The 15,382-nt window shown below is 38.3% G+C and overlaps 1 protein-coding gene across 1 annotated transcript in view; it reads right to left on the reverse strand.

The window, feature by feature from the left end:
* Positions 1–15,382, reverse strand: part of LOC117421177 (disintegrin and metalloproteinase domain-containing protein 33-like) — an 88,900-nt gene that overhangs the window by 33,601 nt on the left and 39,917 nt on the right. The window contains exon 4 of the mRNA XM_034035236.3: positions 6,689–6,767. Coding sequence (XP_033891127.3) covers positions 6,689–6,767 — 79 coding nt within the window. The remainder of the gene's footprint in view (positions 1–6,688; positions 6,768–15,382) is intronic.

Raw genomic sequence — 15,382 nt, forward strand, 5'->3', positions numbered from 1 at the left:
CCTATATGGTAACAATATCCTGGGAGACAGCCAGCATGGTTTTAGGAAAGGGAGATCGTGTCTAACTAACCTACTTGACTTTTTTGAGGATGCAACATTGAAAATGGATAACTGCAAAGCATACGACATGGTCTATTTAGATTTCCAGAAAGCTTCTGACAAAGTCCCGCATAAAAGATTAATTCTCAAACTGAACGCAGTAGGGATTCAAGGAAATGCATGCACATGGATTAGGGAGTGGTTAACATGTAGAAAACAGAAAGTACTGAGCAGTAATCTCAAAATGGAGTAAGGTAACCTGTGGTGTACCACAGGGATCAGTATTAGGTTCTCTGCTATTCCTAATCTACATTAATGATTTAGATTCTGGTATAGTAAGCAAACTAGTTAAATTTGCAGACGACACAAAAATAGGAGGAGAGGCAAACACTGTTGCAGCAGCAAAGGTCATTCAAAATAATCTAGACAAAATAATCTATTCAAAATAATCTAGACAACATTCAGAACTGGGCAGACAATGGGAGATATATTGACTCAGAAATGTCTTCATCTAGACAATGTGGGGAAGCTATAAAAAAGGCAAACAAGATGCTTGGATATATTGTGAGAAGTGATGAATTTAAATCAAGAGAAGTAATGTTAAAACTTTACAATGCATTAGTAAGACCTCATCTAGAATATTGTGTTCAGTTCTGGTCACCTCGTTACAAAAAGGGTATTGCTGCTCTAGAAAGAGTGCAAAGAAGAGCGACCAGAATTATCCTGGGTTTAAAAGGCATGTCGTATGCAGACAGGCTAAAATAATTGAATCTATTCAGTCTTGAACAAAGAAGACTACGCAGTGATCTGATTCAAGCATTCAAAATTCTAAAAGGTATTGACAATGTCAACCCAGGGGACTTTTTCTATCTGAAAAAAGAAACAAGGACCAGGGGTCACAAATGGAGATTAGATAAAGGGGCATTCAGAACAGAAAATAGGAGGCACTTTTTTACACAGATAATTGTGAGTGTCTGGAACCAACTCCCCAGTAATGTTGTTGAAGCTGACCACCTGGGATCCTTCAAGAAGCTGCTTGATGAGATTCTGGGATCAATAAGCTACTAACAACCAAACGAGCAAGATGGGCCGAATGGCCTCTCTTATTAATACAACAGTTCATACACGGATTGGCAAAAACAATTAAATCTAATTAGAAATTTCCATTGTCTGCAAAGACTGTAAATGTATGGGGTTGCTAATGTGTCATGGGATCAACTAGATCAGTGGTTCCCAGCCTGTGGCCCCTGAGTAAACTCCAGGTGGTCCTCAAACAATTCCCAAAACTCGCTTATGAAGTTCGAAGCAACACAACAAACAGCTTGTGATCATGTAAACATGATCATACTGAAGTGTCATTCTGGGCCCGGGATTGGGTAAACACGATCAGAAACACACTTCTTTTTTTTTACTTGTTGGGCCACCGTAATTTGCAGTATAGCTTGTTAACACATATTATTCGATAGGGGCGGAATTGAATTTCGCTGCCTGATTGTTTGTTTTTTCGTGTGATGTCACTGAGACAATGTTTAAAGGACAGAGACTTTTTCAGCAGCACAGAGAAACAAAACATGACAAGAACTTGTTTACAGCTAAGAAAAAAAATGGAAAATGCTGTAAATCCGAGGTGTTTGAATTATAGTTAAATTAGAACATTTATTCTGTCTCATGTGTATTAATATATATATATATATATATATATATATATATATATATATATATATATATATATGTATATATATATATAATTCCAAGATGCAACTGTAAAAAAAAAAAAAGAGAGTCGTTACAGCCAAAAAAATAAACCTGGTCCTGGGGAGCATCCCATTAAAAAACGCTTAATTAAAAGATATATATGTAGTCTGCACCCCCCCTTTATCTGTTTTCTTTTATTATGGGTGTGTTTATAAATTCATATATATATATATATATATATATATATATATATATATATATATATATTGTGACAGAAATACAATGAGTTCTGGTGATAAATCTTCCTCCCGACCTGTGAGGGCGCTAAAGAACGGGAGGAGAAGTATCTGGAAGGGCTGGCCTGACAGTTCGTTTCCGGGACCGGGAAGTGGGTCAGCCTGGAAGGAAGCGAGACTCTGTTGTAAGACCGTATTGATTTGACAGGTAGACGAGGGGCAGCTGCAAGTAATAAGGCAGCTGCAACCGTTTACCTAGATATCATGCGGGATTACATATAGGGGCCAGGGTAACGCTGTTCTTTTCCTTCGTTTTGGGTAAAGCGCGAGAGAGAGAAGGACTGAGAGAGGAGCTCTCAATAATAATAAAAAAAAGAGACGTGATACGTGTTTTGTGTTGTGTTTGTCTGTGTGGTAATTGTTTGTGTTTTACTTCACCAGACAGTTAGAGCACATCTCCGGAGCTGTCGCCGAGGGTCAGCACAATCCGGAGCACCACTGCACTAACCGTCACGAAATACTTGTGTTTGCACTAAGCACCAGCGCGACTGCACTCACCCAGGACTGGTGACCGTGTGTTCATTTTTGTTCGGGACTGTGCCCTGTTTTGTTATCCCCGTGCTTTACACATTGGTGTGTATAGCCGGGGGTTTATTAGTTGACGGTCACCAGACCTGGATTATAAATAAAGCACTTTTTTCCCACTGTATACCGTTGTCTGCCTGTCACTCCTGCATCGCATCACCGCTACACCTGTTCCCCTTCATTAGCCACTTTGCCACAATATATATATATATATATTAGCCACCATTAACTGAAACTGCTTTCTTATGTGAAAGAAATACTAACTAAATAACTGTTACCCATTATAAAAGCACATTTGTCTTGTCAAAATTACAGACGTCTTTTTTTTAGCCAGCATTATTTAAAAAAAAATAATCTACATCTAGCAGTCACGTTCTAATCCGTGCTGATTCTGCTGTTTGTTCATCTAGCAGTCACGTAAATGCACATCTTTCTAATCCGTGCTGATTCTGCTGTTTGTTCATCTAGCAGTCATGTAAATGCACATCTTTCTAATCCGTGCTGATTCTGCTGTTTGTTCATCTAGCAGTCACGTAAATGCACATCTTTCTAATCCGTGCTGATTCTGCTGTTTGTTCACCGAGCAGTCACGTAAATGCACATCTTTCTAATCCGTGCTGATTCTGCTGTTTGTTCACCGAGCAGTCACGTAAATGCACATCTTTCTAATCCGTGCTGATTCTGCTGTTTGTTCATCTAGCAGTCACGTAAATGCACATCTTTCTAATCCGTGCTGATTCTGCTGTTTGTTCACCGAGCAGTCACGTAAATGCACATCTTTCTAATCCGTGCTGATTCTGCTGTTTGTTCACCGAGCAGTCACGTAAATGCACATCTTTCTAATCCGTGCTGATTCTGCTGTTTGTTCATCTAGCAGTCACGTAAATGCACATCTTTCTAATCCGTGCTGATTCTGCTGTTTGTTCACCTAGCAGTCACGTAAATGCACATCTTTCTAATCCGTGCTGATTCTGCTGTTTGTTCACCGAGCAGTCACGTAAATGCACATCTTTCTAATCCGTGCTGATTCTGCTGTTTGTTCACTGTTCATAACGTAATTTGGCCTGTACCAGCCTTTTCGCTCCGCAAAAAGTAGTGCGCTGCATTGAATATTCCTAATATTATTAGTATTAATAATTTATTTAAATTGGTGTGAAGTGATGGAAATGGGGTTCGAAATTGGTGTAGGTACTGTAGGACTGCAGAACAGGTTAACGGATTTAAAGGTTGTCTGGTGTGGGAGGCTGTGTGGTCCAGCGATTAAAGAAAAGGGCTTGTAACCAGGAGGTCCCCGGTTCAAATCCCACCTGAGCCACTGACTCATTGTGTGACCCTGAACAAGTCACTTAACCTCCTTGTGCTCCGTCTTTCGGGTGGGATGTAATTGTAAGTGACTCTGCAGCTGATGCATAGTTCACACACCCTAGTCGCTGTAAGTCGCCTTGGATAAAGGCGTCTGCTAAATAAACAAATAATAAAAAAAAAGAAAAACGTGCAACTTGTTATCCTGACTGTGTTTCTAATTTGCTTAAGTAGACATAACATGTTTTAAAGTACAAGCTAGTGGTTAAACTCCATTTATTTGGCCGCTTTATGTTGGGTAAAACAAACAAACAAAAAGAAAAACAATGTCAAATATAAATGTAGCATTCCTGAGTGGTTTCGGGGTATGTTTTGTGCTATAAATTATTATACAGTGCAAGTTCTCAAAAAGACGCAGGAGAATGAATCCGGTTTACAGCTTTTATTTGTGTCAGTCAGTCCGACTTTTTTTCAAACTCAACACAGTGAATGAAACTTAGTATTTAGACTCACTTGTAACAGAATAATAAAACAAAATGCAAGTCTTTATTTTATATATATATATATATATATATATATATATATATATATACACTGTATATAATGTGTGTGTATCTTACTGTACATCGTTGGGTTCAATAAATGCAGGGGGAAAAGTGTGGAATAGCCTCCCCAAACAAAAGACTCACGCGGCGCTACTTACTTTAAATGTACTTATACATACAAATTAGTTAAACTACCTTGGGTGTTCCTGGAACTGCACAAAACCACAAACCACAAAAGTTTACTCTCACATTTGGTGCATTGTTACAAGCAACAGTCAATAACACAGCAACACACCTGTGTGCTCTTGAACAAGGCTCTAGTAACAGGTCAATCTGGTTTTGGCAATCAGACTTAAAACAGTTAATACAATCCAACACTTTGTAGAAGGCCAGGGGTAGTGTGCACCTTTTCTATTGTATTTGAACAGCCTTATAATCCAGGCAGAAGGAAAGTCTTTTATGAAGGGGCTCCAAAAATAGACAGTGGAGACAGACAGAAAATGAGATGTATATCTCAAGGGTTCTATCCTGGTTAAATAAATACATTTCGCAAAGCAAAGCCAAGCTGAGAGAGTTGGTGCTGTTTTACATGGAGGAATGGGGCATGCTGGGGTTGATATGTAATTGAACGTCCAATGACCCTAAGCACCCAGGGGGGAATACGTGTTTTTAAGGGAAACTTGCAATTCTTACTTACTCCTTGATACGTAAGAATTCCCTGCCTGGTTAAAAGTGACTAGGTGCCAGGAAGCAGAGGAAATTTCAAATATGTAGCGTTATGTAAAGTAAACAACTAAAACATCTTCAAAATGATGTTGGTGCTGGTGCTGATAAGACCATGGCTTGAAAAGCCTTGGTTATCTATCAATCCTTTAATCATTTTAGCACATAAGACTTGGGCTGGCTTCCCTTGCTCTATGGGATACAGTGATTAATCACCAATACAAAACAAGTGCTTATTTAGTCTGCTACTGCCCTTTTACCATGGTACTCGTCAATGACCTGTTCTCCAAGCATTCCCATTGTCTCTAGATATAGACCAGCACTGACTGTAGGGTTGCACTGTGCTGTCACTAGGATACTCACAGCTATCACTGGGGCTGTGCTGGTGGACTTTCCCATGTGCCACTCACATACCAATCACCCACTCCCTCTCTAACTGAGCATGCTGCAGCTTTTATCACACCCGTTATGTATTTATTTATATATGTATTATTCGTTTCAATAACAGCTTTTCTTTTTAACAGCATGTGGCAATATGACGTTTAGATGGGAAATGAGTGGCGAGCATGGATATTGTATGGAAGTGAGGTTTCGGACAGGTGATCCTGTGCTTGTGAGAGAGTTAATCCAAGAGATATGGAAGTTTGTACCACACAGGTGCTACGCAAGAAATCAAATCGGGAGTTTTGATGTGAGGCATCCTAGGAATTTCTCAGATCAAACAGCATCACAGATGGGAATCCCAATGCACCCTTTAGCTCTATTGCAACAAAGCACATGCAACAGATTATTTATTAAAACGTAGACTAGACAACACGACCACGTTATACATATTTTACACTACATTCTTAGGCCTTGCCTTTCGAGGTACTCTACCCCTGCCCTTAAATTAGCTTGCAGATAAGTGGAGAACAGGGGGCAAGGATAGCCGTCCTTCCCTGTCAGACGAAACCAAAAAGCAGGTGGAGGCTGGAGAGGAGGAAGTGAACTCTGACGCACAGCGAGGACGTAATGGATTGAGGTAAGATATAAATCCTTTCTTTGCTGATCATTGGACGTATTGTTAATCGAAGGACAAATAATATACTAGCTACTCGACTGACGATTTGATCTGCTATTGGGAGCGCCTAACATATGCTTGATATTTATGTGATTTGATCAAAGGTTAGATTTCAATACCAGAACCACCGCTTTGCTTAATAAGTGAACATAAAATAAGTAGTATTCTCCAATGGTCTTTTGATGACGTTAATGATTACAAACAATTCCACTGTCTGTATTTGATTTTTCAGTGATTTTCATCCATAGCTGCAAGAGTGTTAAGCCTCATACAGATACAGATACAGCCTCATACAAATTATCTTTCCTCTCTTACGTTACAGTGGTAACTCAGTTATAATGCTCGGCTCTGGCTGTACAAGGACAGAGATCTGTTTTAATTGCTATCCCTAGTATTGAAAGTCACTGTGTATTTAGATGTACAAAAGAGTTTTTTCAGAGGAAGGAAGAATGAGACAGCTTGGCTTGACTCTGTAATAGATCAATATTCAGTACTTTACTTACTGTGTAATTTGGCGCCACTGTCACTGGTACCCCATCCTCAGTATAATGGGTCTCTGTGAAATCTCGGCCCAGCAGCTGACTGCAAAAAAAAAAACCACAGACAAATATACTCAGTGGGATAGGAAACTCTTCAACGTTTCACTGCATTTATTTTATATTGAAACAAAACAAGGAGGTTTAATTTGACTATTTACTGTTTTATAATATATATAGTTGACATGACTGGAATAAAGTGAATGCACGGTATGGGGTAATATTTTACCTTTTGTCAATCTGACTTCTGTTTTCCTGTCTGTTTGTCTGTCTGTCTGCCTGCCTGCCTTTCTGTCTGTCTATCTTTTAATTCACTTGGAATCTGATCTGACCTAGTGTTAACCCTTTAAATGTATGCATTGTCCCTGGATAAGGGCGTCTGCTAAGAAATAAATAATAATAATAATAATAATTTATTTTACTTTACCTAATATAACCCAATACACCTCAACAGAGTCGAATATGCTCTACCCATACTCAATATTTAATATACAAATATAACTTATTATTATTATTATTTTCCATCATGATGCTATGAGAACAAGGTCCAATCTAATGACTCAACAACGATTGTTCTCAATATGTTGACGACTGCGGACAACACACCTCAGTCATGAAAGGGTTAATATTACTAGCAAGAATAACATTGGGGAAATATCAAGAAAAGTCAGAGCAAAACCAATGAATTACCCTTGTCATGCAGCAGCTATGAATCCCCATGTGCTATTTTTAAAAACCCTGCTGTAATGTCTGTGGGTTTTTCTGGGAATGGACCCCAGTCAGCCCCCCTCCAGATTCTTCTCACGGGAGGGGGCTTTTAATTCCAGGCGGCAACAATTAAGCAACCTTCAAGTACATCTAGAGCAGAGAGGCCCAATCACACAGCTTCCATGTAAGGCAATGCTGCTAGTCCTAAGGGGACCATGTACACAAACCAAACAAACGTATGGAGTGTGGGATTTGTTTATAGAGAGCTACTGCTGTGATGGGAACCAGGTCTGAACTAATTACTCAACAATGATTCATATTTGCTTTATCTGCATCTAAACCCTGTTGTGTCTGCATATCATATTAACAGAACCAAGTGTATTGAAAGTATCTTCAAGGACTGTAATCATTTTAAGATGTCCAAGAACAGTCTTGGGAAAGTGTTGCGGCTTTCTCAGAGTAGTGGGATCGGTCACAAGGTTACTGCAGAGCACAGAGCAGGGTTCTACTGGGTGTTCTGTCAAGGATACCACTGTATTCATAGTTTTGATAGTACCTGGAGGGGAAAATCATTAACGCAGACAAAAAATGATCCATCAGTAGACGTGATTTTATTGAAGCGTGGCTCTCATAGCCAGACTTTTTATCAATTACAGTATTTGCTTTTAAACATCTAGCTTTGTACTGTACATTTTGCTCAAAACCCAATCCTAGCGCACTGTGGCCCCCGCAGTGCTTTATAAAAGAGACCTTCACCTCAATACAGCAAGTCTTTACTGAAAAGATTTCCTATCTGGTGTGCTGTTTGGTAGACTGCCTGCTATACTATGCTATCGACTGCTTCTATTATTTATGTGTTTCTATTTAGACATTTAAAACGGTGTTTCTGCACCTGACACCACCAGGGAAAGTTTGCTGTTCAATTGCCCAGTGTAAAGTGAGATTGCTTGCACTGTTCTACAAGTTTACATGTGACATCATTTTTCTTGTCATTCCAAGATGGCAGCGCCCAAAGAAAAGTAGAGTTTGGGACAGGGGGCTTATTAATTTTAGGTTTTTTTTTGTTTTTTTTTTAAAGTAGAGATTGTCTTTTTGGACTGTGATTATTTGTGATGACAAGAAGGAAATATTATATTCTGAACTTGCAATTCAACACAATAGCTAGCTAGCTAGCTAGCTAGTTCAAAATAGTTTAGCCGTTTTTGTGGTTATACACATGTTTGTAATTGTGGTTTTTACTAATTATGTTTGATAAAGACATTGTAATGTTATTGCGAATGTTACGGAGGAGAAAAATAATGCTTTAACTAAACTTAGTTGATTAATTATTTTGCTAACAGCACATTTCCATGTTGAGGTAATCTATAGCAGGATTAACCCTTATAAAAGTTTACCATGGTAAAAGCACAGCAAAGTGTAATAAAGCATAGTGAAAGCATGGTAAAACATTGGAATGCAATGTAAAGAACAGTATGGTAAAGCATATTAATAAACATGGTAAACTAGGGTAGATTATGGTTAATACATGGTGTTACCATGGAAAAAGCATGGTGAAAATGCAAAAATACCATGGTCAACTTGTATAAGGGAAGGACCAGTATGACAAGGCTGAGGTGCAAAAGGGCTGGGCTCATCTGCATTCATGGTTCTAGAGCTTTTAACCTCATCTCATCTCATCGACAGGGGACAGGACAGACTCCGCAACGACAGCATATCACACAACACAGCCCGCTACACCTGCTCAGATGTAGGTACACATACATTCTGCCTTCACAAGTAGAAACTGGTGCTTTTCCACCCCTTGAGGCAGTTGCAGTAAAAGTAACATGATCAAATCTTCGTCAAATGTTATATATCTTCATCATATCTTAACTGAAAAGGATGTGCTAACTTTGCAGCCTCTTCAGTATATTTTGGTCTACTTTTGCTTTTCACCTGCATGTTTTCAGCTTCTTTGAAAGAAATTGACATTTAAATCCTTTTATCTGATTTTGTTGTAGTCAGTTACCATCTTTTGAACTATGCTAGTCTTTAGATAGTCATTATGATTGTGTGCTTGACGTGTCTTTCCGTTCCCTGCAAAATATTTTTGTTGTTCTTTTATAGTGGTTACCATAAATTAAAGTCCACAGCCCAACTCTCAGAAACATCACTAGTATAACCTCATTTAATCTACATTTTACAGGAAATGAAACTGTTGACGCCTGTTCCTGATGACCTGTTTTAATGGCAAGGTGTGTGCTTATAGTGTGCAACATAATATCATACATATATCATAATAGTATTTCTACTAAGTTACTTTTTCTACTACTACAGAGATGTTTACAGAATAACTGTTGTATATACTGTACACTACACTCCAAAAAGATTTGGGAAAATTAGGTTTGACACTAGCATTAGCGAGCATAAACAGCAGCACATTTAACTATGAAATCACAGTTTAATTTTGAGGTATAGTATAATATACCATTTCACTCACCTGTATTCATACCATAATTAAACTATAGTGTGTTAGTGTAATCTCTCGATAGAAATATAAGGGTGCTTGGCCCTACCTGTTTGTATTACAAGTTAGGCCTTAAACCTTTTTGGAAAAATAAACCCCAAAAGGTGGCTGGGAGTATAACGATCTCTAGGAACTAGAGTTTAAACAACAAAAACAGGCTATCAAGCTGTTTATAGCCTGTTTTTGAGAACACCTTTTGATATATATATATATATATATATATATATATATATATATATATATATATATATATATATATATATTGTAAGACAGCAGGGAGGGGGTTAAATCCCTGCAGAAAACATGTGTGGGCACATTTTGTTTAATTAGTTTTGTTAATTGTTTTATTGTTTAATTCATTGTTTAATTATTTGATTGTTAATTATCCCCTGCACCTGGTGGTAATTGTAAATTAGAACCAGGTGCATGGTATTTAAGAGAGGCAGTCAGTCTGCTCCGGGCTGCTGTGTGAAGAGCTCGTTTGTGAGGGTGTGCAGGCGTACAAGAGAACAAATGGTAGAGTGAATCCTTTTTGTTGGATTGCTGTGTAACTTTGTTTTGTTTTAGTTTTTGGCAACAGGTAAACAGCTTAGCTGTCCTGTTTTTAGTTTAAGTAGCAGTGTTTATGTTTAGTTAGTGCTCAAAGAGAGCTAGGTGTTTTCTTTTGTTTGTGTATTAAAGATAGCACAACCGCGCTTAAAATCCAATTTCTGTGTCTTGGGTCAGTGTTTTAAAGGGGCAATGAACCTGAGTGAATGCAATTTTATTACAAAATATATATATATATATATATATATATATATATATATATATATATATATATATACAGTGCCTATAGAAAGTCTACACCCCCTTTCAAAATGTTCACATTTTGTAAGCATTATAGCCTGGAAATAAAATGCATTAAAATAGTTTTTTTTTTCATTTATCTACACATCCTACCCCACAACTTTCAAGTGAAAAAAAATATTCTAGAAATTTGTAGAAAATTAATTAAAAATAAAAAATTGAAATAGCTTGGTTGGATAAGTGTCCACCCCCCCTTGTAATAGCAATCCTCAATCACACACCAAGTGGCCTCCACCTGTGTTAAATTGTAGTGATTCACATGATTTCAGGATAAATTCAGCAGTTCCTGTAGGTTCCCTCTGCTGGGTAGTGCATTTCAAAGCAAAGACTCAACCATGAGCACCATGGCACTTTCAAAAGAACTCCACAACAATGTTGTTAGAACATAAGAAAGTTTACAAACGAGACGAGGCCATTCAGCCCATCTTGCTCATTTGGTTGTTAGTAGCTTATTGATCCCAGAATCTTACCAAGGAGCTTCTTGAAGGATCCCAGGGTGTCAGCTTCAACAACATTACTGGGGAGTTGGTTCCAGACCCTCACAATTCTCTGTGTAAAAAAGTGCCTCCTATTTTCTGTTCTGAATGCCCCTTTATCTAATCTCCATTTGTGACCCCTGGTCCTTGTTTCTTTTTTCAGGTCAAAAAAGTCCCCTGGGTCGACATTGTCTATACCTTTTAGGATTTTGAATGTCTGAATCAGATCGCCGCATAGTCTTCTTTGTTCAAGACTGGATAGATTCAATTCTTTTAGCCTGTTGCATATGACATGCCTTTTAAACCCGGGATAATTCTGGTTGCTCTTCTTTGCACTCTTTCTAGAGCAGCAATATCCTTTTTGTAACAAGGTGACCAGAACTGAACACAGTATTCTAGGTGAGGTCTTACTAATGCATTGTAAAGTTTTAACATTACTTCCCTTGATTTAAATTTAACACTTCTCACAATATATCCGAGCATCTTGTTGGCCTTTTTTATAGTTTCCCCACATTGTCTAGATGAAGACATTTCTGAGTCAAAGACACAGATCAGGGGATGGGTATAAAAAAAATATCAAAGGCCTTGAATATCTCTTGGAGCATGGTCAAGACGATTATTAAGAAGTGGAAGGTGTATGGATCACCAAGATCCTACCTAGATCAGGCCGTCCCTCCAAACTGGATGACCGAGCAAGAAGGAGACTGATCAGAGAGGCTACCAAGAGGCCAATGGCAACTTTGGAAGAGCTACAGGCTTTTATGGCCAAGACTGGTCAAAGTGTGCATGTGACAACAATATCCCAAGCACTCCACAAATCTGGCCTGTATGGTAGGGTGGTAAGAAGGAAGCCATTACTCAAGAAAGCCCACTTTGAATACCCCGGGCAGGTCGCTGCGTGAGTCTCGCAGATCGTTGGAGGGTGGATGGAGACCAACACAGCTGGGACTCAGAGCGTGCGAATACTCCCGCTCCGAGTTTATATAGTCAGGCTCCTTCCCGCCACACAAATGTAACGACTTCAGAGACTGAGGAGGAGGGAGTGCTTGGAGTTTTCAATACATAAAACACAACCAATACATATAGTCGAAAACACAGGAGATAGTCACCTACACTAGACATCACTAGTATAAAAATATATATATATATATATATATATATATATATATATATATATATATATATATATATATATATACCGGTATATAATATAAGGCAAGTGACTTTTATCACCTGAGTCTGTATATTACACAATTAACGCATGGCCTGGAGTGTGTTATATAGAGAATAATGCATGGGGTAGTGTGTGATATGAGAATGTAATGTCCACCCAAGAAGTGGGATGCTACATAAAGCCCAAGGTGCTTATCCAAGCATCATTTCGACTGTGTGGGGGTTAGATAAGTACACAATATAAATGCACGCAATATACTTTGGTTTATTTTTGTTAATATTTATGAAAACAGCTATCAAACAAAAGAGCACACAGGTTGAGTGGTGTAATTGTAATAACTATAGCAACAGCTATTGCCATGGAAACTGTACAAAAATGAAATTGTTCTATAACGTTTTTTTTTTTATTTCTAAAGGTCTGTAACTTGCATATGAAACTAGGAGTCTATGTTACATATTTGGAGAAGATAAAAATCGAAGTGGAGTGTGGCATACAGACAGGCATACAGACAGGCAGACAGACAGATGGACACACTAATGAATACGAAATGAATGCTTCTAGACAAATTGATGGAATTATTTTCATAAAAGAGACAAAACAGCCATGTTGGATACTTTTGCCTGTGGATGAGTTTATAATTGATTTTGTAGTCTGTTCACCCAATTTCTCTGCCTCATTTCCGAGTTGGTAGGGTCATCGTGTTTTTTGCTAAGTACATGTTTTAAATTCAGAAACGTTTCAACCACACAATTACAGGGAGTACTCTGAGGCATCCCACTCATTTGCTCATTGAACCGTTGAGTCCAAGGCCTCTTTTACAAGGTGTTCCTGGCTCAGACATAAACAATCTGACAAGCTTAAAATACTACAACAAACTTTAGAAAAAAAAATCTTAAAAAGTCATATTTTCAGAGACTTTTATATACAGTAATGAGAATAAGGTCAAACAAACTGCTCTCATTCCCAAAAGAATGAAGAAACATCACTGTTAAGCAATTCCTGGAAGCCTGACAACTTGGTTTTGTTGACCCCAGCAGTAACATGACCCTTCTGCTCCAGTGAGTCAGTAAAAAAAAAAAGCCACCAAAAAAACACTATTTTGTCACCATCTGCCAGCAATCTCCCAACTGCCCCATGTCATTTTCCAGGCCATAACTGTCACCCATATCAGTCCAGAAGTGATTTACCCTTTCCTGTCCGTTAGACATATATATATATAATTTAGACAAAACACTGGTTGCATTTGTTGTAAGATCTGTACAGAGACACATTCTATAAAGCCAAGCAAGGCTCCATTACAGTAAATATAATAATTGCGGTCATGAAATAAACAATTGACAAAGTACTGTAGTTAGCAGAAAAAGGTGTAAGTCTGCAGGCAGGCAGTGTGTTTATAGTAGTCCATGTGTTGAGAAGAGCAGATTGCCTTATCAGTGGGGGATGTGCCCCTAATGAGAACCCTGCTGGGATAGCTGTTTTCCATACACACAGTATATTATCACACCCACACCCAGTACAAGCACTGTGACAGCTTTTATAAGGGGCGCTCATAAACAGTCTGACAGCCATTTGAAATTATTTTTGGTCTTGGATAGCATGAACAGTATCCCACACAGCTTCTTAACTCATGGCATTGACACAACATTAAGAACTGTCCAAGTATTGAAACAATGATATCAAAGTATACTGAGCTAACAAAATCAATAAGCTACTAACAACCAAACGAGCAAGATGGGCCGAATGGCCTCCTCTCGTTTGTAACCTTTCTTATGTTCTTAAGTGTGAATTTGATTTTGTAATAGTTTTTCTTTTTGAAGTTCAGTAGAGGTCAGAGCGCTTGTAAACCGGTCTTCCTACTTCATGAGGTGAGACTGAGTAGCACATGTGCATTAAACTCCACTAAGCTTTGTCTCCTTGTCAGTAACCAATTGCAGCTTTTTGCATGTTTTCAATTTATCTTTCAGGTGATCTCTTTAAGGAAGGTTGAGATATGAAATTAATGCGGTAACTAAAATATGCAGAAGAAAGTACCCCTCAAAACAAATCTGACACAGAACCTTTCAAATAAGGGAACTGGGTGATGGTAAAAAGTATTAGGTGAAGTTTACTGGAATTGTTTTGTACTTAATGTATTCAGGGGCTTGATCACAAAAACATTTCCACAAAAACATGAAGCAAAGGGATTTCCTCTGCTCAAAGTGGCACAAATTCAAGTAGTTATTCATTACAAAGATGCTCAATGCTACAGTATACTAACTTAATACATCCCACAAATTTCACCACTCTATTGAAAAAAAATCATATTTCAGGTCAGTCAGAGCAAACCATCTTGACATTTTTAAATGTTACTTATATAACTACTTCTATATACCTACAGTAATTCTTACCAAGTCTACGGTTTGCTCTCCTGCAGCATCCCAGCAAGGTCATCAGTGTGGTCTAATTTGCAACAGTGTATTTAAAGTAAATGCTAATGTATTCACTGACGTGTATTGAGTCTGTTTTAAAGCTGGGGGGGACTGTTGCTATCAGAGCTTTTAAGTTTCTGTATAATGATTCCAGCAAGGCAAGCTTTATTTAAATGCTGAACAACATGACACTTATTATAGCAATACAGACTGGGACTGAGGAAACCATAAGTCTGCTTTTAATGTGTTAGCTACTGTAACTGTACTGCTAGCGGTTCCCTCATGTATATAGGAGCCCAGCAACAACGCTGTTGGATTCAGTAGGCAAGCTGGCTTGGGAAATGCATGCAGCCCACCAGGCAGGCACACGGATGCAGGAAATGTTACAACTGCTTTAGGAAACAGAAACAAAGCGAACTGAATATGAATCCGCAGAAAGAAATGTTGAATCACAAAAAAGACCCACCCTAAATCGGAAAATGACGGAGTAAAACAACACATCTTAATTAAAGCAGGGAAGCTTGACATTTCTCTGTAATA

This window comes from Acipenser ruthenus, chromosome 1, assembly GCF_902713425.1.
Source record: "Acipenser ruthenus chromosome 1, fAciRut3.2 maternal haplotype, whole genome shotgun sequence".
NCBI classification, from domain to species: Eukaryota; Metazoa; Chordata; class Actinopteri; order Acipenseriformes; family Acipenseridae; genus Acipenser; species Acipenser ruthenus.